Source organism: Anomaloglossus baeobatrachus, chromosome 6, assembly GCF_048569485.1.
Source record: "Anomaloglossus baeobatrachus isolate aAnoBae1 chromosome 6, aAnoBae1.hap1, whole genome shotgun sequence".
Lineage (NCBI taxonomy): Eukaryota > Metazoa > Chordata > Amphibia > Anura > Aromobatidae > Anomaloglossus > Anomaloglossus baeobatrachus.
The window spans coordinates 579434835-579461790 of NC_134358.1; the positions used below are offsets into that span (position 1 = coordinate 579434835).

Genomic DNA, 26956 nt, shown 5'->3' on the forward strand with positions numbered 1-26956 from the left:
ACTACTCCCTCCCCACTACATCACTCTCCCTCACTACATCACTCTCCCTCACTACATCACTCTCCCTCACTACATCAGTCTCCCTCACTACATCACTCTCCCTCACTACTCCCTCCCCCACTACATCACTCTCCCTCACTACATCACTCTTCCTCACTACTCCCTCCCCCACTACATCACTCTCCCTCACTACATCACTCTCCCCCACTACATCACTCTCCCTCACTACATCACTCTCCCCCACTACATCACTCTCCCTCACTACTCCCTCCCCCACTGCATCACTCTCCCTCACTACTCCCTCCCCCACTACATCACTCTCCCTCACTACTCCCTCTCCCACTGCATCACTCTCCCTCACCCACTACATCACTCTCCCTCACTACTCCCTCCCCCACTACATCACTCTCCCTCACTACATCACTCTCCCTCACCTACATCACTCTCCCTCACTACATCAGTCTCCCTCACTACATCACTCTCCCTCACTACTCCCTCCCCCACTACATCACTCTCCCTCACTACATCACTCTCCCTCACTACTCCCTCCCCCACTACATCACTCTCCCTCACTACATCACTCTCCCCCACTACATCACTCTCCCTCACTACATCACTCTCCCCCACTACATCACTCTCCCTCACTACTCCCTCCCCCCACTGCATCACTCTCCCTCACTACATCACTCTCCCTCCCCCACTACATCACTCTCCCTCACTACTCCCTCCCCCACTACATCACTCTCCCTCACTACTCCCTCCCCCACTGCATCACTCTCCCTCACTACTCCCTCCCCCACTACATCACTCTCCCTCACTACTCCCTCCCCCACTGCATCACTCTCCCTCACTACATCACTCTCCCTCCCCCACTACATCACTCTCCCTCACTACTCCCTCTCCCACTACATCACTCTTGTGCAGGATAATATACAAGAGTGAATATCTAGGCTAAGTAGCACTGCCATAGGCAGAAAATATCACTGTCCACCAGGACTAGTAGTGAGCGCTCCATAGATGTGGCCTAATAAACTGTATACTGGGCAGAAGTGATGGAGAAAGTCTTCCCCGGATTCTCGGTGAGGTCCCTCAGCTGGAGGTCACACACACGTGACCCCGCGGCGTGGCGCCCGGCCTGTCTCCCCTCCTCTGCAGCCTCTGCTACTTAGTGCTGGGGTCACACAAAATCCCAATCAATACATTCAGATTATGGCTGTAACATGAGAAAATGGGAAAGTTCCGGGGTGTGAATACTTTCCCGGTGCCATGTGTACAGCCTGCACGGCCGCCGCTGGCTCCAGAGCTTTACACACGCTGCAGGGGGCGCTGTGACACCGCTAGAAACAGGCGACATGACGTCATACGTGTGCGACCGTACTGTGACCAGCGTATAGGCTGAGGGATGGGCGGAGTCTGAGACAGCTGTCTGTCAAGCGCCCAATATCCAATCAGAGAACTTTGATTATAATTTGCATTTTTACTGGCTGAGCTCGACTGAACGGACTAAATAGGTAAACACACATCATGGGGAGAGGGCGGAGCCTTCCGAAGACTTCACCAATGGTAACTGTGAGGAGGTGGAGATATGGGACACCGAGCAATCAGTGTACAGCACATTGTGAGTGACAAGGCTGCTCTCCAATCAGCGAGTACATCGTCTGAACTATGCGGAAGAGTGACAGGTCCGACGAGGAAGAGAGAGAGACGGTAACAGAGTGAGAGAGACGGCAAAAGAGAGTGTGAGAGAGAGAAAAAGAGAGGAGAGGCTGCAGAGAGAGAGAGAAGGAGAGAGGCTGCAGAGAGAGGAGAGAGGCTGCAGAGAGAGAGAAGGAGAGAGGCTGCAGAGAGAGGAGAGAGGCTGCAGAGAGAGAGAAGAGAGACTGCAGAGAGAGAGAGGAAGAGAGGAGAGAGACTGCAGAAGAGAGAGAAAGAGAGAAACTGCAGAAGAGAGGAGAGAGGAAGAGAGAGAGAAGAGAGACTGCAGAGAGAGAGAGGAAGAGAGGAGAGAGACTGCAGAAGAGAGAGAAAGAGAGAAACTGCAGAAGAGAGGAGAGAGGAAGAGAGAGAGAAGAGAGACTGCAGAGAGAGAGAGGAAGAGAGAGGAGAGAGAGAGAAGGAGAGAGGCTGCAGAGAGAGGAGAGAGGCTGCAGAAGAGAGAAAGAGAGAAACTGCAGAAGAGAGAAAGAGAGAAACTGCAGAAGAGAGAAAGAGAGAAACTGCAGAAGAGAGGAGAGAGGAAGAGAGAGGAGAGAGAGATAGAGCTGAAGAGAGGAGAGAGAGATAGAGCTGAAGAGAGGAGAGAGAGATAGAGCTGAAGAGAGAGGAGAGAGGCTGCAGAGGAGAAAGAAGGAGAGAGAGAGGAAGAGAGAAAGAGACAGCAGAAGAGAGACAGCAGAAGAGAGTGAGAGAGAGAGAGAAGGAGAGAGAGAGGCTGCAGACCAGAGAGAAGGAGAGAGAGAGGAAGAGAGAGAGGAGAGCAGAGAGAGAGGAAGAGAGGAGAGAGGCTGCAGAGGAGAAAGAAGGAGAGAGAGAGAGGAAGAGAGAAAGAGACAGCAGAAGAGAGTGTGAGAGAGAGAAAAAGAGAGGAGAGAGGCTGCAGACCAGAGAGAAGGAGAGAGAGAGGAAGAGAGAGAGGAGAGCAGAGAGAGAGGAAGAGAGGAGAGAGGCTGCAGAGCAGAGAGAAGGAGAGAGAGAGGAAGAGAGAAAGAGACAGCAGAAGAGAGAGCGAGAGAGAAAAAGAGAGGAGAGAGGCTGCAGAGCAGAGAGAAGGAGAGAGAGAGGAAGAGAGAAAGAGACAGCAGAAGAGAGAGCGAGAGAGAAAAAGAGAGGAGAGAGGCTGCAGAGCAGAGAGAAGAGAGAGGAAGAGAGAGAGAGAGGAAGAGAGACTGCAGAAGAGAGTGAGAGAGAGAGAAAAAGAGAGGAGAGAGGCTGCAGAGCAGAGAGGAAGAGAGAGGCTGCAAAGCAGAGAGTGAGAGGAGAGAGGAAGAGAGACAGCAGAAGAGAGTGTGAGAGAGAAAAAGAGAGGAGAGAGGCTGCAGAGCAGAGAGAAGAGAGAGGAAGAGAGAGGAGAGAGACTGCAGAAGAGAGTGAGAGAGAGACTGCAGAGAGAGAGAGGAAGAGAGAGGAGAGAGAGAGGAAGAGAGACTGCAGAAGAGAGAAAGAGAGAGACTGCAGAAGAGAGAAAGAGAGAAACTGCAGAAGAGAGGAGAGAGACTGCAGAGAGAGGAGAGAGGAAGAGAGAGGAGAAAGACTGCAGAGAGAGGAGAGAGGAAGAGAGAGGAGAAAGACTGCAGAGAGAGGAGAGAGGAAGAGAGAGGAGAGAGGAAGAGAGAGAGGAGAAAGACTGCAGAGAGAGGAGAGAGGAAGAGAGAGGAGAAAGACTGCAGAGAGAGGAGAGAGAAAGAGAGAGGAGAAAGACTGCAGAGAGAGGAGAGAGGAAGAGAGAGGAGAGAGGAAGAGAGAGGAGAAAGACTGCAGAGAGAGGAGAGAGGAAGAGAGAGGAGAGAGGAAGAGAGAGGAGAGAGGAAGAGAGAGGAGAAAGACTGCAGAGAGAGGAGAGAGGAAGAGAGAGGAGAAAGACTGCAGAGAGAGGAGAGAGGAAGAGAGAGGAGAAAGACTGCAGAGAGAGGAGAGAGGAAGAGAGAGGAGAGAGGAAGAGAGAGGAGAAAGACTGCAGAGAGAGGAGAGAGGAAGAGAGAGGAGAAAGACTGCAGAGAGAGGAGAAAGGAAGAGAGAGGAGAAAGACTGCAGAGAGAGGAGAGAGGAAGAGAGAGGAGAGAGGAAGAGAGAGGAGAGAGGAAGAGAGAGGAGAAAGACTGCAGAGAGAGGAGAGAGGAAGAGAGAGGAGAAAGACTGCAGAGAGAGGAGAGAGGAAGAGAGAGGAGAAAGACTGCAGAGAGAGGAGAGAGGAAGAGAGAGGAGAAAGACTGCAGAGAGAGGAGAGAGGAAGAGAGAGGAGAGAGGAAGAGAGAGGAGAAAGACTGCAGAGAGAGGAGAGAGGAAGAGAGAGGAGAAAGACTGCAGAGAGAGGAGAAAGGAAGAGAGAGGAGAAAGACTGCAGAGAGAGGAGAGAGGAAGAGAGAGGAGAGAGGAAGAGAGAGGAGAAAGACTGCAGAGAGAGGAGAGAGGAAGAGAGAGGAGAAAGACTGCAGAGAGAGGAGAAAGGAAGAGAGAGGAGAGAGGAAGAGAGAGGAGAAAGACTGCAGAGAGAGGAGAGAGGAAGAGAGAGGAGAAAGACTGCAGAGAGAGGAGAGAGGAAGAGAGAGGAGAAAGACTGCAGAGAGAGGAGAGAGGAAGAGAGAGGAGAAAGACTGCAGAGAGAGGAGAGAGGAAGAGAGAGGAGAAAGACTGCAGAGAGAGGAGAAAGGAAGAGAGAGGAGAAAGACTGCAGAAGAGAGGAGAGAGACTGTAGAGAGAGGAGAGAGGAAGAGAGAGGAGAAAGACTGCAGAGAGAGGAGAAAGACTGCAGAGAGAGGAGAGAGGAAGAGAGAGGAGAAAGACTGCAGAGAGAGGAGAGAGGAAGAGAGAGGAGAAAGACTGCAGAGAGAGGACAGAGGAAGAGAGAGGAGAAAGACTGCAGAGAGAGGAGAGAGGAAGAGAGAGGAGAAAGACTGCAGAGAGAGGAGAGAGGAAGAGAGAGGAGAGAGAGAGATAGAGCTGAAGAGAGGAGAGAGGCTGCAGAGCAGAGAGAAGGAGAGAGAGAGGAAGAGAGAAAGAGACAGCAGAAGAGAGACAGCAGAAGAGAGTGAGAGAGAGAGAGAAAAAGAGAGGAGAGAGGCTGCAGAGCAGAGAGAAGGAGAGAGAGAGAGAGAGGAGAGAGACTGCAGAGGAGAGAGAGAGGAAGAGAGAGAGGAGAGACACTGCAGAGGAGAGAAAAAGAGAGGAGAGAGGCTGCAGAGCAGAGAGAAGGAGAGAGAGAGGAAGAGAGAGAGGAGAGAGACTGCAGAGGAGAGAGAGAGGAAGAGAGAGAGGAGAGACACTGCAGAGGAGAGAAAAAGAGGAGAGAGGCTGCAGAGCAGAGAGAAGGAGAGAGAGAGGAAGAGAGAGAGACTGCAGAGGAGAGAGAGAGGAAGAGAGAGAGGAGAGACACTGCAGAGGAGAGAAAAAGAGAGGAGAGAGGCTGCAGAGCAGAGAGAAGGAGAGAGAGGAAGAGAGAGAGGAGAGAGACTGCAGAGGAGAGAGAGAGGAAGAGAGAGAGGAGAGACACTGCAGAGGAGAGAAAAAGAGGAGAGAGGCTGCAGAGCAGAGAGAAGGAGAGAGAGAGGAAGAGAGAGAGGAGAGAGACTGCAGAGGAGAGAGAGGAAGAGAGAGAGGAGAGACACTGCAGAGGAGAGAAAAAGAGAGAAGAGAGGCTGCAGAGCAGAGAGAAGGAGAGAGAGAGAGGAAGAGAGAAAGAGACAGCAGAAGAGAGACAGCAGAAGAGAGTGAGAGAGAGAGAGAAAAAGAGAGGAGAGAGGCTGCAGAGCAGAGAGAAGGAGAGAGAGGAGAGAGACTGCAGAGGAGAGAGAGAGGAAGAGAGAGAGGAGAGACACTGCAGAGGAGAGAAAAAGAGAGGAGAGAGGCTGCAGAGCAGAGAGAAGGAGAGAGAGAGGAAGAGAGAGAGGAGAGAGACTGCAGAGGAGAGAGAGAGGAAGAGAGAGAGGAGAGACACTGCAGAGGAGAGAAAAAGAGAGGAGAGAGGCTGCAGAGGAGAAAGAAGGAGAGAGAGGAAGAGAGAAAGAGACAGCAGAAGAGAGTGTGAGAGAGAGAAAAAGAGAGGAGAGAGGCTGCAGAGCAGAGAGAAGGAGAGAGAGAGGAAGAGAGAAAGAGACAGCAGAGGAGAGTGTGAGAGAGAGAAAAAGAGAGGAGAGAGGCTGCAGAGCAGAGAGAAGGAGAGAGAGAGGAAGAGAGAGAGGAGAGCAGAGAGAGAGGAAGAGAGGAGAGAGGCTGCAGAGCAGAGAGAAGGAGAGAGAGGAAGAGAGAAAGAGACAGCAGAAGAGAGTGTGAGAGAGAGAAAAAGAGAGGAGAGAGGCTGCAGAGCAGAGAGAAGGAGAGAGAGAGGAAGAGAGAGAGGAGAGCAGAGAGAGAGGAAGAGAGGAGAGAGGCTGCAGAGCAGAGAGAAGGAGAGAGAGAGGAAGAGAGAAAGAGACAGCAGAAGAGAGAGCTAGAGAGAAAAAGAGAGGAGAGAGGCTGGAGAGCAGAGAGAAGGAGTTAGAGAGGAAGAGAGAAAGAGACAGCAAAAGAGAGTGTGAGAGAGAGAGAAAAAGAGAGGAGAGAGGCTGCAGAGCAGAGAGAAGGAGAGAGAGAGGAAGAGAGAGAGGAGAGCAGAGAGAGAGGAAGAGAGGAGAGAGGCTGCAGAGCAGAGAGAAGAGAGAGGAAGAGAGAGAGAGAGGAAGAGAGACTGCAGAAGAGAGTGAGAGAGAGAGAAAAAGAGAGGAGAGAGGCTGCAGAGCAGAGAGGAAGAGAGAGGCTGCAAAGCAGAGAGTGAGAGGAGAGAGGAAGAGAGACAGCAGAAGAGAGTGTGAGAGAGAAAAAGAGAGGAGAGAGGCTGCAGAGCAGAGAGAAGAGAGAGGAAGAGAGAGAGGAGAGAGACTGCAGAAGAGAGTGAGAGAGACTGCAGAGAGAGAGAGGAAGAGAGAGGAGAGAGAGAGGAAGAGAGACTGCAGAAGAGAGAAAGAGAGAGACTGCAGAAGAGAGAAAGAGAGAAACTGCAGAAGAGAGGAGAGAGACTGCAGAGAGAGGAGAGAGGAAGAGAGAGGAGAAAGACTGCAGAGAGAGGAGAGAGGAAGAGAGAGGAGAAAGACTGCAGAGAGAGGAGAGAGGAAGAGAGAGGAGAGAGGAAGAGAGAGAGGAGAAAGACTGCAGAGAGAGGAGAGAGGAAGAGAGAGGAGAAAGACTGCAGAGAGAGGAGAGAGGAAGAGAGAGGAGAAAGACTGCAGAGAGAGGAGAGAGGAAGAGAGAGGAGAGAGGAAGAGAGAGGAGAAAGACTGCAGAGAGAGGAGAGAGGAAGAGAGAGGAGAGAGGAAGAGAGAGGAGAGAGGAAGAGAGAGGAGAAAGACTGCAGAGAGAGGAGAGAGGAAGAGAGAGGAGAAAGACTGCAGAGAGAGGAGAGAGGAAGAGAGAGGAGAAAGACTGCAGAGAGAGGAGAGAGGAAGAGAGAGGAGAGAGGAAGAGAGAGGAGAAAGACTGCAGAGAGAGGAGAGAGGAAGAGAGAGGAGAAAGACTGCAGAGAGAGGAGAAAGGAAGAGAGAGGAGAAAGACTGCAGAGAGAGGAGAGAGGAAGAGAGAGGAGAGAGGAAGAGAGAGGAGAGAGGAAGAGAGAGGAGAAAGACTGCAGAGAGAGGAGAGAGGAAGAGAGAGGAGAAAGACTGCAGAGAGAGGAGAGAGGAAGAGAGAGGAGAAAGACTGCAGAGAGAGGAGAGAGGAAGAGAGAGGAGAGAGGAAGAGAGAGGAGAAAGACTGCAGAGAGAGGAGAGAGGAAGAGAGAGGAGAAAGACTGCAGAGAGAGGAGAAAGGAAGAGAGAGGAGAAAGACTGCAGAGAGAGGAGAGAGGAAGAGAGAGGAGAGAGGAAGAGAGAGGAGAAAGACTGCAGAGAGAGGAGAGAGGAAGAGAGAGGAGAAAGACTGCAGAGAGAGGAGAAAGGAAGAGAGAGGAGAAAGACTGCAGAGAGAGGAGAAAGGAAGAGAGAGGAGAAAGACTGCAGAGAGAGGAGAGAGGAAGAGAGAGGAGAGAGGAAGAGAGAGGAGAAAGACTGCAGAGAGAGGAGAGAGGAAGAGAGAGGAGAAAGACTGCAGAGAGAGGAGAGAGGAAGAGAGAGGAGAAAGACTGCAGAGAGAGGAGAGAGGAAGAGAGAGGAGAGAGGAAGAGAGAGGAGAAAGACTGCAGAGAGAGGAGAGAGGAAGAGAGAGGAGAAAGACTGCAGAGAGAGGAGAAAGGAAGAGAGAGGAGAAAGACTGCAGAGAGAGGAGAGAGGAAGAGAGAGGAGAGAGGAAGAGAGAGGAGAAAGACTGCAGAGAGAGGAGAGAGGAAGAGAGAGGAGAAAGACTGCAGAGAGAGGAGAAAGGAAGAGAGAGGAGAAAGACTGCAGAGAGAGGAGAGAGGAAGAGAGAGGAGAAAGACTGCAGAGAGAGGAGAAAGGAAGAGAGAGGAGAAAGACTGCAGAGAGAGGAGAGAGGAGAAAGACTGCAGAGAGAGGAGAGAGGAAGAGAGAGGAGAAAGACTGCAGAGAGAGGAGAGAGGAAGAGAGAGGAGAAAGACTGCAGAGAGAGGAGAAAGGAAGAGAGAGGAGAAAGACTGCAGAGAGAGGAGAGAGGAAGAGAGAGGAGAAAGACTGCAGAGAGAGGAGAAAGGAAGAGAGAGGAGAAAGACTGCAGAAGAGAGGAGAGAGACTGTAGAGAGAGGAGAGAGGAAGAGAGAGGAGAAAGACTGCAGAGAGAGGAGAAAGACTGCAGAGAGAGGAGAGAGGAAGAGAGAGGAGAAAGACTGCAGAGAGAGGAGAGAGGAAGAGAGAGGAGAAAGACTGCAGAGAGAGGACAGAGGAAGAGAGAGGAGAAAGACTGCAGAGAGAGGAGAGAGGAGAAAGACTGCAGAGAGAGGAGAGAGGAAGAGAGAGGAGAGAGAGAGATAGAGCTGAAGAGAGGAGAGAGGCTGCAGAGCAGAGAGAAGGAGAGAGAGAGGAAGAGAGAAAGAGACAGCAGAAGAGAGACAGCAGAAGAGAGTGAGAGAGAGAGAGAAAAAGAGAGGAGAGAGGCTGCAGAGCAGAGAGAAGGAGAGAGAGAGAGAGAGGAGAGAGACTGCAGAGGAGAGAGAGAGGAAGAGAGAGAGGAGAGACACTGCAGAGGAGAGAAAAAGAGAGGAGAGAGGCTGCAGAGCAGAGAGAAGGAGAGAGAGAGGAAGAGAGAGAGGAGAGAGACTGCAGAGGAGAGAGAGAGGAAGAGAGAGAGGAGAGACACTGCAGAGGAGAGAAAAAGAGGAGAGAGGCTGCAGAGCAGAGAGAAGGAGAGAGAGAGGAAGAGAGAGAGACTGCAGAGGAGAGAGAGAGGAAGAGAGAGAGGAGAGACACTGCAGAGGAGAGAAAAAGAGAGGAGAGAGGCTGCAGAGCAGAGAGAAGGAGAGAGAGGAAGAGAGAGAGGAGAGAGACTGCAGAGGAGAGAGAGAGGAAGAGAGAGAGGAGAGACACTGCAGAGGAGAGAAAAAGAGGAGAGAGGCTGCAGAGCAGAGAGAAGGAGAGAGAGAGGAAGAGAGAGAGGAGAGAGACTGCAGAGGAGAGAGAGAGGAAGAGAGAGAGGAGAGACACTGCAGAGGAGAGAAAAAGAGAGAAGAGAGGCTGCAGAGCAGAGAGAAGGAGAGAGAGAGAGGAAGAGAGAAAGAGACAGCAGAAGAGAGACAGCAGAAGAGAGTGAGAGAGAGAGAGAAAAAGAGAGGAGAGAGGCTGCAGAGCAGAGAGAAGGAGAGAGAGGAGAGAGACTGCAGAGGAGAGAGAGAGGAAGAGAGAGAGGAGAGACACTGCAGAGGAGAGAAAAAGAGAGGAGAGAGGCTGCAGAGCAGAGAGAAGGAGAGAGAGAGGAAGAGAGAGAGGAGAGAGACTGCAGAGGAGAGAGAGAGGAAGAGAGAGAGGAGAGACACTGCAGAGGAGAGAAAAAGAGAGGAGAGAGGCTGCAGAGGAGAAAGAAGGAGAGAGAGGAAGAGAGAAAGAGACAGCAGAAGAGAGTGTGAGAGAGAGAAAAAGAGAGGAGAGAGGCTGCAGAGCAGAGAGAAGGAGAGAGAGAGGAAGAGAGAAAGAGACAGCAGAGGAGAGTGTGAGAGAGAGAAAAAGAGAGGAGAGAGGCTGCAGAGCAGAGAGAAGGAGAGAGAGAGGAAGAGAGAGAGGAGAGCAGAGAGAGAGGAAGAGAGGAGAGAGGCTGCAGAGCAGAGAGAAGGAGAGAGAGGAAGAGAGAAAGAGACAGCAGAAGAGAGTGTGAGAGAGAGAAAAAGAGAGGAGAGAGGCTGCAGAGCAGAGAGAAGGAGAGAGAGAGGAAGAGAGAGAGGAGAGCAGAGAGAGAGGAAGAGAGGAGAGAGGCTGCAGAGCAGAGAGAAGGAGAGAGAGAGGAAGAGAGAAAGAGACAGCAGAAGAGAGAGCTAGAGAGAAAAAGAGAGGAGAGAGGCTGGAGAGCAGAGAGAAGGAGTTAGAGAGGAAGAGAGAAAGAGACAGCAAAAGAGAGTGTGAGAGAGAGAGAAAAAGAGAGGAGAGAGGCTGCAGAGCAGAGAGAAGGAGAGAGAGAGGAAGAGAGAGAGGAGAGCAGAGAGAGAGGAAGAGAGGAGAGAGAGAGGAAGAGAGAGAGGAAGAGAGAGAGTGTGAGAGAGAGAAAAAGAGAGGAGAGAGGCTGCAGAGCAGAGAGGAGAGAGAGGAAGAGAGAAAGAGACAGCAGAAGAGAGTGAGAGAGAGAGAGAAAAAGAGAGGAGAGAGGCTGGAGAGCAGAGAGAAGGAGAGAGAGAGGAAGAGAGAAAGAGAGAGAGGAGAGAGGCTGCAGAGCAGAGAGAAGGAGAGAGGAAGAGAGAAAGAGACAGCAGAAGAGAGAGAGAGGAAGAGAGAGAGGAAGAGACAGCAGAAGAGAGAGAGGAAGAGAGAGGAAGAGAGAGAGAAAGAGAGAAGGAGAGACTGCAGAAGAGAGAGGCTGCAGATCAGAGAGAAGGAGAGAGGCTGCAGAGCAGAGAGAAGGAGAGAGAGAGGAAGAGAGAAAGAGACAGCAGAAGAGAGTGAGAGAGAGAGAGAAAAAGAGAGGAGAGAGGCTGCAGAGGAGAAAGAAGGAGAGAGAGGAAGAGAGAAAGAGACAGCAGAAAAGAGTGTGAGAGAGAGAAAAAGGAGAGAGGCTGCAGAGCAGAGAGAAGGAGAGAGAGAGGAAGAGAGAGAGGAGAGCAGAGAGAGAGGAAGAGAGGAGAGAGGCTGCAGAGCAGAGAGAAGGAGAGAGAGAGGAAGAGAGAAAGAGACAGCAGAAGAGAGAGCGAGAGAGAAAAAGAGAGGAGAGAGGCTGGAGAGCAGAGAGAAGGAGAGAGAGAGAAAGAGACAGCAAAAGAGAGTGTGAGAGAGAGAGAAAAAGAGAGGAGAGAGGCTGCAGAGCAGAGAGAAGGAGAGAGAGAGGAAGAGAGAGGAAGAGAGAGAGGAGAGCAGAGAGAGAGGAAGAGAGGAGAGAGAGAGGAAGAGAGAGAAAGAGAGAGAGTGTGAGAGAGAGAAAAAAGAGAGGAGAGAGGCTGCAGAGCAGAGAGGAGACAGAGGAAGAGAGAAAGAGACAGCAGAAGAGAGTGAGAGAGAGAGAAAAAGAGAGGAGAGAGGCTGCAGAAGAGAGAGAAGGAGAGAGAGAGGAAGAGAGAAAGAGACAGCAGAAGAGAGTGAGAGAGAGAAAAAGAGAGGAGAGAGGCTGGAGAGCAGGAGAGAAGGAGAGAGAGAGAAAGAGAGAGAGGAGAGAGGCTGCAGAGCAGAGAGAAGGAGAGAGGAAGAGAGAAAGAGACAGCAGAAGAGAGAGAGAGGAAGAGAGAGAGGAAGAGACAGCAGAAGAGAGAGAGGAAGAGAGAGGAAGAGAGAGAGAAAGAGAGAAGGAGAGACTGCAGAAGAGAGAGGCTGCAGAGCAGAGAGAAGGAGAGAGGCTGCAGAGCAGAGAGAAGGAGAGAGAGAGGAAGAGAGAAAGAGACAGCAGAAGAGAGTGAGAGAGAGAGAAAAAGAGAGGAGAGAGGCTGCAGAGCAGAGAGAAGGAGAGAGGAAGAGAGAGGAAGAGAGACAGCAGAGAGAGTGTGAGAGAGAGAAAAAGAGAGGAGAGAGGCTGCAGAGCAGAGAGAAGGAGAGAGAGAGGAAGAGAGAAAGGAAGAGAGGAGAGAGACTGCAGAGGAGAGAGAGAGAGAAGGAGAGACTGCAGAAGAGAGAGACTGCAGAGGAGAGAGAGAGAGGACGAGAGAAGGAGAGACTGCAGAAGAGAGAGGAGAGAGACTGCAGAAGAGAGAGGCTGCAGAGCAGAGAGAAGGAGAGAGGCTGCAGAGCAGAGAGAAGGAGAGAGAGAGGAAGAGAGAAAGAGACAGCAGAAGAGAGTGAGAGAGAGCGAAAAAGAGAGGAGAGAGGCTGCAGAGCAGAGAGAAGGAGAGAGAGGAAGAGAGACTGCAGAAGAGAGAGGCTGCAGAGCAGAGAGAAGGAGAGAGGAGAGAGACTGCAGAGCAGAGAGAGAGGAGAGAGAGGAAGAGAGGAGAGAGGCTGCAGAGCAGAGAGAAGGAGAGGGGCTGCAGAGCAGAGAGAAGGAGAGAGGCTGCAGAGCAGAGAGAAGGAGAGAGGCTGCAGAGCAGAGAGAAGGAGAGAGGCTGCAGAGCAGAGAGAGGAAGAGAAAGGAGAGAGACAGCAGAGGAGAGTGAGAGAGAGAGAGAGAGGAAGAGAGAAGGAGAGAGACTGCAGAAGAGAGAGGAGAGAGACTGCAAAAGAGTGTGAGAGGAAGAGAGGAGAGAGACTGCAGAGCAGAGAGAAGGAGAGAGGAGAGAGACTGCAGAGGGAGAGAGAGGGAGAGAGAGAAGAGAGGAGAGAGGCTGCAGAGCAGAGAGAAGGAGAGAGGCTTCAGAGAGAGGAAGAGAAAGAGAGACAGCAGAGGAGAGTGAGAGAGAGGAAGAGAGAAGGAGAGACTGCAGAAGAGAGAGGAGAGAGACTGCAAAAGAGTGTGTGAGAGAGAAACAGCAGAAGGAAGAGAGAAGGAGAGACTGCAGAAGGGAGCGAGAGAGAGGAAGAGAGGAGAGAGACTGCAGAGCAGAGAGAAGGAGAGAGAGGGAAGAGAGAAAGAGACAGCAGAAGAGAGTGAGAGAGAGAGAGAAAGAGAAGAGAGAGGCTGCAGAGCAGAGAGAAGGAGAGAGAGTGGAAGAGAGAGGAGAGAGACTGCAGAGGAGAGAGAGAGGAAGAGAGGAGAGACTGCAGAAGAGAGAGGAGAGAGGCTGCAGAGCGAGAGAAGGAGAGAGGCTGCAGAGCGAAGGAGAGAGGCTGCAGAGCAGAGAGAGAGGAAGAGAAAGGAGAGAGACAGCAGAGGAGAGTGAGAGAGAAGAAGAGAGAAGGAGAGACTGCAGAAGAGAGAGGAGAGAGACTGCAAAAAAGAGTGTGAGAGAGAGAAAAAGAGAGGAGAGAGACTGCAGAGCAGAGAGAGAGGATGAGAGAGGAAGAGAGGAGAGAGAACAGAGAGAGAGGAAGAGAGGAGAGAGAGGAGAGAGGCTGCAGAGCAGAGAGAAGGAGAGAGGAAGAGAGAGAGGAAGAGAAAGGAGAGAGACAGCAGAGCAGAGAGAGAGGAGAGAGAGGAAGAGAGGAGAGAGGCTGCAGAGCAGAGAGAAGGAGAGAGGCTGCAGAGCAGAGAGAAGGAGAGAGGCTGCAGAGCAGAGAGAGGAAGAGAAAGGAGAGAGACAGCAGAGGAGAGTGAGAGAGAGGAAGAGAGAAGGAGAGACTGCAGAAGAGAGAGGAGAGAGACTGCAAAAGAGAGTGTGAGAGAGAAACAGCAGAAGGAAGAGAGGAGAGACTGCAGAAGAGAGCGAGAGAGAGGAAGAGAGGAGAGAGACTGCAGAGGAGAGAGACAGCAAATGAGAGACTGCAAAAGAGAGAGAGACTGCAGAAGAGAGAGAGAGAAGTAGAGAGACAGCAGAGGAGAGAGAGAGAGAGACTGCAAAAGAGAGAGACTGCAGAAGAGAGAGAAGGAGAGAGAGACTGCAGAAGAGAGTGAGAGAGACAGCAGAGAGAGAGAGACAGCAGAGGAGAGAGAGGGAGAGAGACTGCAGAGGAGAGAGACAGCAGAGGAGAAAGACTGCAGAGGAGAGAGAGATAGCAGAGGAGAGAGAGGGAGAGAGACAGCAGAGGAGAGAGACAGCAGAGGAGATAGACTGCAGAGGAGAGAGAGATAGCAGAGGAGAGAGAGGGAGAGAGACAGCAGAGGAGAGAGACAGCAGAGGAGAGAGACTGCAGAGGAGAGAGAGATAGCAGAGGAGAGAGAGGAGAGAGACTGCAGAGGAGAGAGAGATAGCAGAGGAGAGAGAGGGAGAGAGACAGCAGAAGAGAGAGACTGCAGAGGAGAGAGAGGGAGAGAGACTGCAGAGGAGAGAGACTGCAGAGGGAGAGAGACAGCAGAGGAGAGAGAGGGAGAGAGAGACAGCAGAAGAGAGAGACAGCAGAGGAGAGAGACAGCAGAGGAGAGAGAGATGGCAGAGGAGAGAGAGACAGCAGAAGAGAGAGACAGCAGAGGAGACTGCAGAGGAGAGAGACTGCAGAGGAGAGAGACTGCAGAGGAGAGAGAGGAAGAGAGACAGCAGAGGAGAGAGAGAGAGACAGCAGAAGAGAGAGACTGCAGAGGAGAGAGACTGCAGAGGAGAGAGACTGCAGAGGAGAGAGAGGGAGAGAGACAGCAGAGGAGAGAGAGACAGCAGAAGAGAGAGACTGCAGAGGAGAGAGACTGCAGAGGAGAGAGACTGCAGAGGAGAGAGACTGCAGAGGAGAGAGACTGCAGAGGAGAGAGAGGGAGAGAGACAGCAGAGGAGAGAGAGACAGCAGAAGAGAGAGACTGCAGAGGAGAGAGACTGCAGAGGAGAGAGAGGAGAGAGAGACAGCAGAAGAGAGAGACAGCAGAGGAGAGAGACAGCAGAGGAGAGAGAGATAGCAGAGGAGAGAGAGACAGCAGAAGAGAGAGACTGCAGAGGAGAAAGACTGCAGAGGAGAGAGAGGGAGAGAGAGACTGCAGAGGAGAGAGACAGCAGAGGAGAGAGACTGCAGAGGAGAGAGACTGCAGAGGAGAGAGACTGCAAGAGGAGAGAGAGGGGAGAGAGACAGCAGAGGAGAGAGAGACAGCAGAAGAGAGAGACTGCAGAGGAGAGAGACTGCAGAGGAGAGAGAGGGAGAGAGAGACAGCAGAAGAGAGAGACAGCAGAGGAGAGAGACAGCAGAGGAGAGAGAGATAGCAGAGGAGAGAGAGACAGCAGAAGAGAGAGACTGCAGAGGAGAAAGACTGCAGAGGAGAGAGAGGGAGAGAGAGACTGCAGAGGAGAGAGACAGCAGAGGAGAGAGAGACAGCAGAAGAGAGAGACTGCAGAGGAGAGAGACAGCAGAGGAGAGAGAGGGAGAGAGAGAGACTGCAGAAGAGAGAGATAGCAGAGGAGAGAGACAGCAGAGGAGAGAGAGGGAGAGAGAGACAGCAGAAGAGAGAGATAGCAGAGGAGAGAGAGACAGCAGAGGAGAGAGACAGCAGAGGAGAGAGACAGCAGAGGAGAGAGAGATAGCAGAGGAGAGAGAGACAGCAGAGGAGAGAGACTGCAGAGGAGAGAGACAGCAGAAGAGAGAGACAGCAGAAGAGAGAGACAGCAGAGGAGAGAGACAGCAGAGGAGAGAGACAGCAGAGGAGAGAGACAGCAGAGGAGAGAGAGATAGCAGAGGAGAGAGAGACAGCAGAGGAGAGAGACTGCAGAGGAGAGAGAGACTGCAGAGGAGAGAGAGATAGCAGAGGAGAGAGAGACAGCAGAAGAGAGAGACAGCAGAGGAGAGAGACAGCAGAGGAGAGAGAGATAGCAGAGGAGAGAGAGACAGCAGAAGAGAGAGACTGCAGAGGAGAGAGACAGCAGAGGAGAGACAGAGACTGCAGAGGAGAGAGACAGCAGAGGAGAGACAGAGACTGCAGAGGAGAGAGAGGGAGAGAGACAGCAGAGGAGCGAGAGACAGCAGAAGAGAGAGACAGCAGAGGAGAGAGACTGCAGAGGAGAGAGAGATAGCAGAGGAGAGAGAGACAGCAGAAGAGAGAGACAGCAGAGGAGAGAGACTGCAGAGGAGAGAGAGATAGCAGAGGAGAGAGAGACAGCAGAGGAGAGAGAGACAGCAGAAGAGAGAGAGGGAGAGAGACAGCAGAGGAGAGAGAGACTGCAGAAGAGAGAGACAGCAGAGGAGAGAGACTGCAGAAGAGAGAGACAGCAGAGGAGAGAGACTGCAGAGGAGAGAGAGACAGCAGAGGAGAGAGACAGCAGAGGAGAGAGAGACAGCAGAGGAGAGAGAGACTGCAGAGGAGAGAGACTGCAGAGGAGAGAGAGACAGCAGAGGAGAGAGACAGCAGAGGAGAGAGAGACAGCAGAGGAGAGAGAGACTGCAGAGGAGAGAGAGATAGCAGAGGAGAGAGAGGGAGAGAGTGAGCACTAGACAGTGTGCAGCAGAGATGATAAGAGCGCTGGGTCTGGAGACTGTCCTACACTGGGGGTCTCGGGGGACGGTGAGACCTCCGTGCCTGTGTCCTGTAATGAGACCTGTGTTTTTTTCTAGAGACGTCTGATCTTCTGGAGATGGCGGCTCCTGCAGGAAGTGGGGTGAGAACTTGGGGTCATCGCGGTCAGAGGTCATCCCAGCGGGAGGGGCGAGTTCTCCCAGATTATACAGACTTGTCACATGACCCGGTATACGGGACGTCCTGTAATCCCTGGCGTATTTGTGTCCTGTAGCTGCCCCGCATAGATCGCTGTGTGTCCCCTGATGTATTCGGGGGTCCTCGCTATGGGTGGGCAGTGACGTGGTCTCTTCCCGCAGACGGTCAGAGAGCTCCTCCAGGCGCTGTATGAGATGGGCTTCAATGAGGCGCAGGTTCAGGCCGCTCTCCAGGCCGGCTGTTTCCGGGTGCAGGATGCCACAGACTGGTGAGCGGTGCGCGCAGTGGGTGGAGTCACAGTGAATGGTGATAATTGCTCCGCCTCCTGCAGGGCTTATTATCTTGGTCTTCTATTACAGGATCCTGCAGGGTGGTCTTCCGCGGGGCACGCTCCTCACCCAGCGAGTCATAGAGGCGGGAGACATGGCCGTGTCCGCCTTCAATCCCCCCCTGCAGCTGGGAGGACAGGTGTCGCAGGAATCGTCCTCCTCAGGTCAGAGTCCGAGATTCCCCCTTCCTGTACGGGAGACCCTGAGACGCCCAGACTCTGCCCAAGAGGCCCACTGCCTGTACGGGAGACCATGAGACGCCCAGACTCTGCCCAAGAGGCCCACTGCCTGTACGGGAGACCCTGAGACGCCCAGACTCTGCCCAAGACGCCCACTGCCTGTAGGGTAGACCCTGAGACGCCCAGACTCTGCCCAAGAGGTCCCCTGCCTGTACCGGAGACCCTGAGACACCCAGAATCTGCCCAAGATGCGCACTGCCTGTACGGGAGACCCTGAGACGCCCAGACTCTGCCCAAGATGCGCACTGCCTGTACGGGAGACCATGAGACGCCCAGACTCTGCCCAAGATGCGCACTGCCTGTACGGGAGACCCTGAGACGCCCAGACTCTGCCCAAGATGCGCACTGCCTGTACGGGAGACCCTGAGACGCCCAGACTCTGCCCAAGAGGCCCACTGCCTGTACGGGAGACCCTGAGACGCCCAGACTCTGCCCAAGAGGTCCCCTGCCTGTACGGGAGACCCTGAGACGCCCAGACTATGCCCAAGAGGCCCACTGCCTGTACGGGAGACCATGAGACGCCCAGACTCTGCCCAAGAAGCCCACTGCCTGTACGGGAGACCCTGAGACGCCCAGACTCTGCCCAAGAGGCCCACTGCCTGTACGGGAGACCATGAGACGCCCAGACTCTGCCCAAGACGCCCACTGCCTGTACGGGAGACCATGAGACGCCCAGACTATGCCCAAGAGGCCCACTGCCTGTGCGGGAGACCCTGAGACGCCCAGACTCTGCCCAAGAGGCCCACTGCCTGTACGGGAGACCATGAGACGCCCAGACTCTGCCCAAGAGGCCCACTGCCTGTACGGGAGACCCTGAGACGCCCAGACTCTGCCCAAGAAGCCCACTGCCTGTACGGGAGACCCTGAGACGCCCAGACTCTGCCCAAGATGCGCACTACCTGTACAGAAGACCCTGAGACGCCCAGAATCTGCCCAAGACGCCCACTGCCTGTACAGAAGACCCTGAGACGCCCAGAATCTGCCCAAGACGCCCACTGCCTGTACGGGAGACCCTGAGATGCCCAGACTCTGCCCAAGACGCCCACTGCCTTTACAGGAGACCCTAAGAAACCCAGACTCTGTCCAAAAGGCCATTGCCTGTACGTTAGACCCTGAGACGCCCAGACTCTGCCCAAGACGCCCACTGCCTGTACGGGAGACCCTGAGATGCCCAGACTCTGCCCAAGAGGCCCACTGCCTGTACGGGAGACCCTGAGATGCCCAGACTCTGCCCAAGACGCCCACTGCCTGTACGGGAGACCCTGAGATGCCCAGACTCTGCCCAAGAGGCCCACTGCCTGTACGGGAGACCCTGAGATGCCCAGACTCTGCCCAAGAGGCCCACTGCCTGTACGGGAGACCCTGAGACGCCCAGACTCTGCCCAAGATGCGCACTGCCTGTACAGAAGACCCTGAGACGCCCAGAATCTGCCCAAGACGCCCACTGCCTGTACGGGAGACCCTGAGATGCCCAGACTCTGCCCAAGACGCCCACTGCCTTTACAGGAGACCCTAAGAAACCCAGACTCTGTCCAAAAGGCCATTGCCTGTACGGGAGACCCTGAGACTCCCAGACTCTGCCCAAGACGCCCACTGCCTGTACGGGAGACCCTGAGATGCCCAGACTCTGGCCAAGAGGCCATTGCCTGTACGGGAGACCCTGAGACGCCCAGACTCTGCCCAAGAGGTCCCCTGCCTGTACGGGAGACCCTGAGACGCCCAGACTCTGCCCAAGACGCCCACTGCCTTTACGGGAGACCCTGAGACGCCCAGACTCTGCCCAAGAGGCGCACTGCCTGTACAGAAGACCCTGAGACGCCCAGAATCTGCCCAAGACGCCCACTGCATGTATGGGAGACCCTGAGACGCCCAGACTCTGCCCAAGACGCCCACTGCCTGTACAGGAGACCCTGAGACACCCAGACTCTGTCCAAGAGGCCATTGCCTGTACGGGAGACCCTGAGGCGCCCAGACTCTGCCCAAGACGTCCACTGCCTGTACGGGAGACCCTGAGATGCCCAGACTCTGCCCAAGAGGCCATTGCCTGTACGGGAGACCCTGAGACGCCCAGACTCTGCCCAAGACGCCCACTGCCTGTAGGGTAGACCCTGAGACGCCCAGACTCTGCCCAAGAGGCCATTGCCTGTCCGGGAGACCCTGAGACGCCCAGACTCGGCCCAAGACGCCCACTGCCTGTAGGGTAGACCCTGAGATACCCAGACTCTGCCCAAGAGGAGCACTGCCTGTACAGAAGACCCTGAGATGCCCAGAATCTGCCCAAGACGCCCACTGCCTGTACGGGAGACCCTGAGATGCCCAGACTCTGCCCAAGACGTCCACTGCCTTTACAGGAGACCCTGAGATGCCCAGACTCTGTCCAAGATGGCCACTACTTGTACGGGAGACCCTGGGACGCCCACTGTGTGCAGTAGATACTCTGGGACACCCACCCTCTGCAGAGGAGACCCTGAGACATCTGCTCCCTGCAACAGAGACCCTGAGACACTCGCTCCTTGCATGGGAGACCCTCAGATGCCCACTCCTGTATGGGAGACCCTGAGTCACCCACTCCCTACAGCTGAGACCGTGACAGGCCCACTCCCCACAGTGGATACCCTGAGACACCCTCTCCCTGTACGGGAGGCCCTGAGATGCCCACTGCTTGTACAGGGGACCCTGAGACCCCCTCTCCCTGCAGCAGAGACTCTGAGATGCCCACTCCCTGCAGCAGAGGCCCTAACACGCCGACTCCCTTTAAAGGAGACCCTGAGATGCCCACACTCTGTGCAGGAGATCCTGAGACGCCCACTGTCTGCAATGGATACTCTGAGTTGCCACTGCCTTTATGGGAGACCCTGAGACGTCCCCTCCCTGCAGCTGAGACCCTGGGACTCCTGCTCCCAGCAACAAAGACCCTGAGATGCCCACTTTTGTATGGGAGACCCTGAGATGCCAACTTCCTGCAGTGGAGACCCTGAGTCGCCCACTACCTGCAGCGGAGACCGTGAGAGGCTCACTCCCTGTAGGGGAGACCCTGAGACACCCACGCCTTGCAGGGGAGACGCTTAGACACCCTCTCCCTGCACAGGAGACCCCGAGACGCCTACCCTTTGTACAGGGGACCCTGAGACGCCCACTCCTTGCAACGGAGACCCTGAGACATCCACTCCCTGAGGCGGAGACCCTGAGATACCTGATCCTTGCAGCAAGGAAATTATGATGCCCACTTTTTGCAGCAGAGATGCTTTCAGTGGGGTGTGCAGGGATAACAGGGGACCGGGGCTCTTAGACTGGCTAGTGGTCTCTAGGTATTCTTACTCCCAGAGATACGTTTAATGGTGACGATGTCTGGGCCGCCTTCATTGTCCTGCTCTTGGCCAGCCCTGATGTAATACCTCCTCATTCCCATCCCAGAGGAGGGCCGGGACAGGAGTGCTTCAACCCACAGATATGGACAAACGGGAAACCAAAATTCTATCACCCAGCTCCCTCACACACAGTTATCAGACAACAAAAGATAAGGAGTAAAATAAAGAGCATGGAGGAAATAACCAGAGGAATTCCACAGCACAGCAAGCAACACGCAGTAAATCAACAGCATGTGGACCAGATAAGTAAAAAGATATAGTCGGCATAGGAAGACAGATTCCTTCATCTTAAAAAGGCGGAGAGTTAAGGGTGCTTTACACGAGACGATCGTCGGGGTCACGGTTTTTGTGATGCACATCCGGCATCTCCGAGCGGCGCAGAATCGCTCACAAATCGTGAGTCGTGTACTCGTCGCTCGGTTTCTCGTTTAATTAAAATGGCGCCGGTTGCTCATCGTTCCCGGGGTAGCACACGCCGCTCCGTGTGACACCCCGGGAACGATGAACAGCAGCTCACCTTCGTCCCGCGGCACCCGCCGGCTATGCAGAAGGAAGGAGGTGGGCGGGATGTTTACGTCCCGCTCATCTCCGCCCCTCCGCTTCTATTGGCCGGCCGCTTTGTGACGTCGCTGTGACTCCGAACGTCCCTCCCACTTCAGGAAGTGGACGTTCGTAGCCCACAGCGAGGTCGTCCAGAAGATAAGTACGTGTGACGGGGGTTAAACGAGTTTGTGCGCTATGGGCAGCAATTTGCCCGTGACGCAAAAACGACGGGGGCGGGTACGATCGGTCGTCTCGTGTAAAGCAGGCTTTACTGTGATAGGTTTCCTGCAATATGTGATCCAAAAGGTAACAAGCAGGCTAGCAGAAATTAACTCCTGCTAGTCCGATCTCTAATGAGCACACAGCTGGTCAACGCCCGAGCCTGCCTGTGCAACACAGAAGCAACAGACAAAGCAAAGTGTGGAGTGTCAGAGTCTGTGGTCTGAACAGCGTCTGATGCCACCATGATGCTCAGCGAGTTAAGAGCAACACACCGTGTGACAGACGCCCACTCCTTGCAGAGGAGACCCGGAGTCGCCCAACCCCTGCAGTGTAGACCCTGAGATGCCCACTCCTTGCAGTGGAGACCCTGAGTGGCCCACTCTCTTCAGTGGATACCCTGAGTGGCCCACTCTCTTCAGTGGATACCCTGAGTGGCCCACTCTCTTCAGTGGATACCCTGAGTGGCCCACTCTCTTCAGTGGAGACCCTGAGTGGCCCACTCTCTTCAGTGGATACCCTGAGTGGCCCACTCTCTTCAGTGGATACCCTGAGTGGCCCACTCTCTTCAGTGGATACCCTGAGTGGCCCACTCTCTTCAGTGGATACCCTGAGTGGCCCACTCTCTTCAGTGGAGACCCTGAGTGGCCACTCTCTTCAGTGGAGACCCTGAGTGGCCCACTCTCTTCATTGGAGACCCTGAGTGGCCCACTCTCTTCAGTGGATACCCTGAGTGGCCCACTCTCTTCAGTGGATACCCTGAGTGGCCCACTCTCTTCAGTAGAGACCCTGAGTGTCCCACTCTCTTCAGTGGATACCCTGAGTGGCCCACTCTCTTCAGTGGATACCCTGAGTGGCCCACTCTCTTCAGTGGAGACCCTGAGTGGCCCACTCTCTTCAGTGGATACCCTGAGTGGCCCACTCTCTTCAGTGGATACCCTGAGTGGCCCACTCTCTTCAGTGGAGACCCTGAGTGGCCCACTCTCTTCAGTGGATACCCTGAGTGGCCCACTCTCTTCAGTGGAGACCCTGAGTGGCCACTCTCTTCAGTGGAGACCCTGAGTGGCCCACTCTCTTCATTGGAGACCCTGAGTGGCCCACTCTCTTCAGTGGATACCCTGAGTGGCCCACTCTCTTCAGTGGATACCCTGAGTGGCCCACTCTCTTCAGTGGAGACCCTGAGTGTCCCACTCTCTTCAGTGGAGACCCTGAGTGGCCCACTCTCTTCAGTGGATACCCTGAGTGGCCCACTCTCTTCAGTGGATACCCAGAGTGGCCCTCTCTCTTCAGTGGAGACCCTGAGTGGCCCACTCTCTTCAGTGGATACCCAGAGTGGCCCTCTCTCTTCAGTGGAGACCCTGAGTGGCCCTCTCTCTTCAGTGGAGACCCTGAGTGGCCCACTCTCTTCAGTGGAGACCCTGAGACACTCATTCCCTGCAGCGGAGACCCTGAGGTGCCCACTCCCCATACAGGAGACCCGGAGACGCCCACCGTCTGTACGGGAGACCCTCAGACACCCATTGCCTGCAGTGGAGGCCCTAAAGGCAGCCTCTCCCTGCAGCGGAGGCCCTAAAGGCATCCTCTCCCTGCAACAGAGGCCCTGAGGTGTCCTCTTCCTGCAGCGGAGACCCTAAAGGTGTCCTCTTCCTGCAGCGGAGGTCTTGAAGCGTCCTCTCCCTGTACAGGAGACCCTGAGACACCCACTGCCATTAGGGGAGACCCAGAGACGCCAACTCCCTGTACGGGAGACCCTGGGACACCCCCTCTCAGGGTTGGTTGGTGATCCAGGTGGTGGGAGGACAGTTGGGGTCATCCAGTTGGAGATTGTGTGCAGGCCCCTCTCCCACAGCTCAATAATTTTATCTCTGGTAACATGAGTGTGTTATCTCCTCCAGGATCCCCATCATCTCCAGAGCGGCACCCACTGCCCAGTGCACGCCACCCTGAGCAACGGAGGGAGTATGAGGAGCGGCACAGCGCCAGCCTGGCACGAGAGGTCATGGAGGAAAAACGTACCAAGAAGAAGGTGCGAGACTAACACGAGAGCCAGCTGTGTGACGTGACCTGTCATCTCCTGAGATCCCTGCTGGCCAGAATGTGCTGCTCTGTCCGCTTCCCTCATCCGCGCCTCCTGCTGCAGAGCGTGCGCCATTGCTCTGCACCGCCTGCTGATGTATAGCGCTCTCTGCTCCGCTGCGCCCCTCCTGCTGCAGAGCATCCTCCACTGCACCCCTCCTGCTGCTGTACAGCGCGCGCCATTCCCCTGCAACGCCTGCTGATGTATAGCACTCTCTGCTCCGCTGCGCCCCCTCCTTCAGAGTGTGCTCTACTGTGCCCCTTCTGGTGCAGAGCATACTCCGCTCCACCGCTCCCCCTCCTGATGCAGAGCATACTCCGCTCCACCGCTCCCCCTCCTGGTGCAGAGCATACTCCACTGCTCCCCCTCCTGGTGCAGAGCATACTCCACTCCACCGCTTCCCCTCCTGGTGCAGAGCATACTCCACTCCACCGCTTCCCCTCCTGGTGCAGAGCATACGTCGCTCCACCTCTCCCCCTCCTGCTGCGCCCCTTCCTGCTGCAGAGCTTTCTCCACTGCGCCCCCTTCTGGAGCAGAGCATACTCCACTGCTCCCCCTCCTGGTGCAGAGCATACTCCGCTCCACCGCTCCCCCTCCTGGTGTAGAGCATACTCCGCTCCACCGCTCCCCCTCCTGATGCAGAGCATACTCCGCTCCACCGCTCCCCCTCCTGGTGCAGAGCATACTCCACTGCTCCCCCTCCTGGTGCAGAGCATACTCCACTCCACCGCTTCCCCTCCTGGTGCAGAGCATACGTCGCTCCACCTCTCCCCCTCCTGCTGCGCCCCTTCCTGCTGCAGAGCTTTCTCCACTGCGCCCCCTTCTGGAGCAGAGCATACTCCACTGCTCCCCCTCCTGGTGCAGAGCATACTCCGCTCCACCGCTCCCCCTCCTGGTGTAGAGCATACTCCGCTCCACCGCTCCCCCTCCTGATGCAGAGCATACTCCGCTCCACCGCTCCCCCTCCTGGTGCAGAGCATACTCCACCGCTCCCCCTCCTGGTGCAGAGCATACTCCACTCCACCGCTTTCCCTCCTGGTGCAGAGCATACGCCGCTCCACCGCTCCCCCTCCTGCTGCGCCCCTTCCTGCTGCAGAGCTTTCTCCACTGCGCCCCCTTCTGGAGCAGAGCATACTCCGCTCCACTGCTCCCCCTCCTGATGCAGAGCATACTGCGCTCCACCGCTTCCCCTCCTGGTGCAGAGCATATGCCGCTCCACCGCTCCCCCTCCTGCTGCGCCCCTTCCTGCTGCAGAGCTTTCTCCACTGCGCCCCCTTCTGGAGCAGAGCATGCTCCGCTGCGCCCCAATGATATGACTGAAGTAGAAGATGAGGGCAGATTGGGGGCAGGGATCTGTTAACCCTTCGGCCCTCAGAATCTGACCCAGTCTGACTCTTCGTCGGTGGTCTCATCATGTGATCTCTTCTTCAGCGCTCTATTGGGAGACCCAGACGATTGGGGTATAGCTACTGCCCTCTGGAGGCCACACAAAGCACTACATTAAAAGTGCAAGGCCCCTCCCCCTCTGGCTATACCCCCCCGTGGTATCACGGGTTCTCCAGTTTTAGCTTTGTGTGCGAAGGAGGTCAGACAGTCCATGCATAGCTCCACAGATTTTAGTCAGCAGTAGCTGCTGACGGTTTCGGATGGAAGAAAAGAGGACACATATAGTGTCCCCAGCATGCTCCCTTCTCACCCCTGGATGGTGTTGTAAGGTTGAGGTACCTATTGCTGGTACAGGGCTGGAGCCTGACATGCTGTTTTCCTTCCACATCCCCTGGTAGGGCTCTGTGGAAGTGGGATCCTGCCGGCCTCTCAGCTCTGATGCCGGGCTCCATCCACAGACCCATTAGAACCTGATGGATTCGGAGCAGGAGTACGATCAGGGACAGGGCCCTGCATCTTACAGGTACTCTGTGTCCCCGGCAGGCACAGACACACTCCGGGCTGGCTGGGTGTTGTAGTGCGCCGGGGACCGCAATGTTGGAGTTAGTGTCCCTACAGATTACTGGGGGATGTTTTGTGTATGGGAACGCAGCGCCGACCCCCTCTGGACCGGGCGGCGCTGCTGTGACTTGTGGTGCGCCGGGGATCCGCCGTCCGCGCTTTTACGGCGGCGGCGGTTATAACTTTAGTCCCCGGCTTTTTGGGCCTAGGACGCCGGCAGCTCCGTTTCGTTCCCGCCCCCACCCTGTCATTCAGGGTAGGGGAGAGACGCTGTTCGCAAGCAGCGACGAGGGCTGGAGCCTGATTTACATGCTCCAGCCCTCACACTATGCACAGAGGGAAGCAGGCTTCCCGCTCTTGGCCAGGAACGCCCAGGGCCCGCCCCCCTTCCTCTCTAGAGACGCCGGCAGCCATTACATGCATGCCTGGCTGGAGGAAGGACGCAAGGCTCTGGGAGACCTGGACTAGGGGCTATCTGGCGATCACACACCCGCTTTTTAAGCGGGCGGTAAGCGATTTTTCTGTGCTGGTCCCTCTAGTGCCTCACTGTGTGTCAGTGTACTGGGTACATATATATAGATATTGTATTTCTTGCACTGTGAGGTGCGCTTCTGGCTGCATATCCCAGATCGCTCTGTGGAAGCAGCAACATGTCATCCTCAAAACGCAAGGCGGCCAAGGCAAAAAGGGCTGTGTATACTGCGTGTGCTGCATGTGGGGCTAATCTACCAGCAGGCTCCGATGACCCCCATTGTGTGCAATGCTCCGACCCGGTGCTGCTTCGCCAGCCGGAGTCAGGAGAGGTAGTGACCCAGGCTGAGACGCCTGTAAGTTCTGCCCCGGTGACAGGGACGGACTTTGCAGTTTTTGCAGATAATATGTCTGTATCTATGGCAAAAATCCTTGAGACCTTGCAATCTATGCATGGGGCTCAGTCTCTGGGCACGGCGAGGCCTCTGTCCTCAGGTCCCCCTTACTTGGAATGTATCCAGCCCACAGGGGGGTCCCCGGCTTCACAGGCCGAGGATTATGACTCAGATGATGGCCCCAGCCACCCTAAGCGAGCTCGCTGGGAAAGACCCTCGACGTCTTCACACTGCTCAGGGTCTCGGCGCAATCAGTCTCCCTGTGATGTGTCTGAGGAGAGTGATCAGGAATCCACTCCTGGAACCCCTCTCAACCTGGATACCCCGGATGGGGATGCCATGGTAGACGACCTTATCTCAGCCATCAATAGGCTGTTGGATATTTCTCCCCCAGCCCCTTCAGCAGAAGAGGCGGCTGCGGAGCAGGAAAAGTTTCGTTTCCTTTATCCCAAGCGTAAATTGAGTGCTTTCTTGGATCACTCTGACTTCAGAGAGTCAATTCAGAAGCACGACGCTCACCCGGAAAGGCGTTTCTCTAAACGATCTAAAGATACGCGTTTCCCTTTCCCCCCTGAGGTGGTCAAGCGCTGGACACAGTGTCCAAAGGTGGACCCCCCGATTTCCAAACTTGCAGCTAGATCCATAGTTGCAGTGGAGGATGGCGCTTCACTTAAAGATGCCAATGACAGACAGATGGACCTTTGGTTAAAATCTGTCTATGAAGCTATAGGCGCATCGTTTGCTCCGGCATTCGCAGCCGTCTGGGCACTCCAGGCTATTTCAGCTGGCTTAGCAAAGGTGGATGCTATCATGCATCCAGCAGTGCCGCAAGTGGCGCACCTTACCACGCAGATGTCGGCGTTTGCGTCTTACGCTATCAATGCGGTCCTAGAATCTACCAGTCGCACCTCAATGGCGTCCGCCAATTCGGTAGTTTTGCGCAGAGCCTTGTGGTTAAAGGACTGGAAAGCAGATGCTGGTTCCAAAAAATGTTTAACCAGTTTGCCTTTCTCTAGAG

At 54.8% G+C, this 26956-nt stretch overlaps 1 protein-coding gene across 2 annotated transcripts in view; it reads left to right on the forward strand.

Annotated features, from left to right (window-relative positions):
- Positions 1-1652: 1652 nt before the first annotated feature.
- Positions 1653-26956, forward strand: part of LOC142244660 (uncharacterized) — a 29464-nt gene continuing 4160 nt past the window's right edge. The window contains exons 1-5 of one of the 2 annotated variants that reach the window (XM_075316933.1): positions 1653-1707; positions 16251-16294; positions 16512-16618; positions 16710-16843; positions 22944-23074. In XM_075316933.1, the coding sequence (XP_075173048.1) occupies positions 16271-16294; positions 16512-16618; positions 16710-16843; positions 22944-23074 (396 nt within the window). In that variant the 5' untranslated portion in view covers positions 1653-1707; positions 16251-16270. The other variant, XM_075316934.1, reaches the window with a different exon arrangement.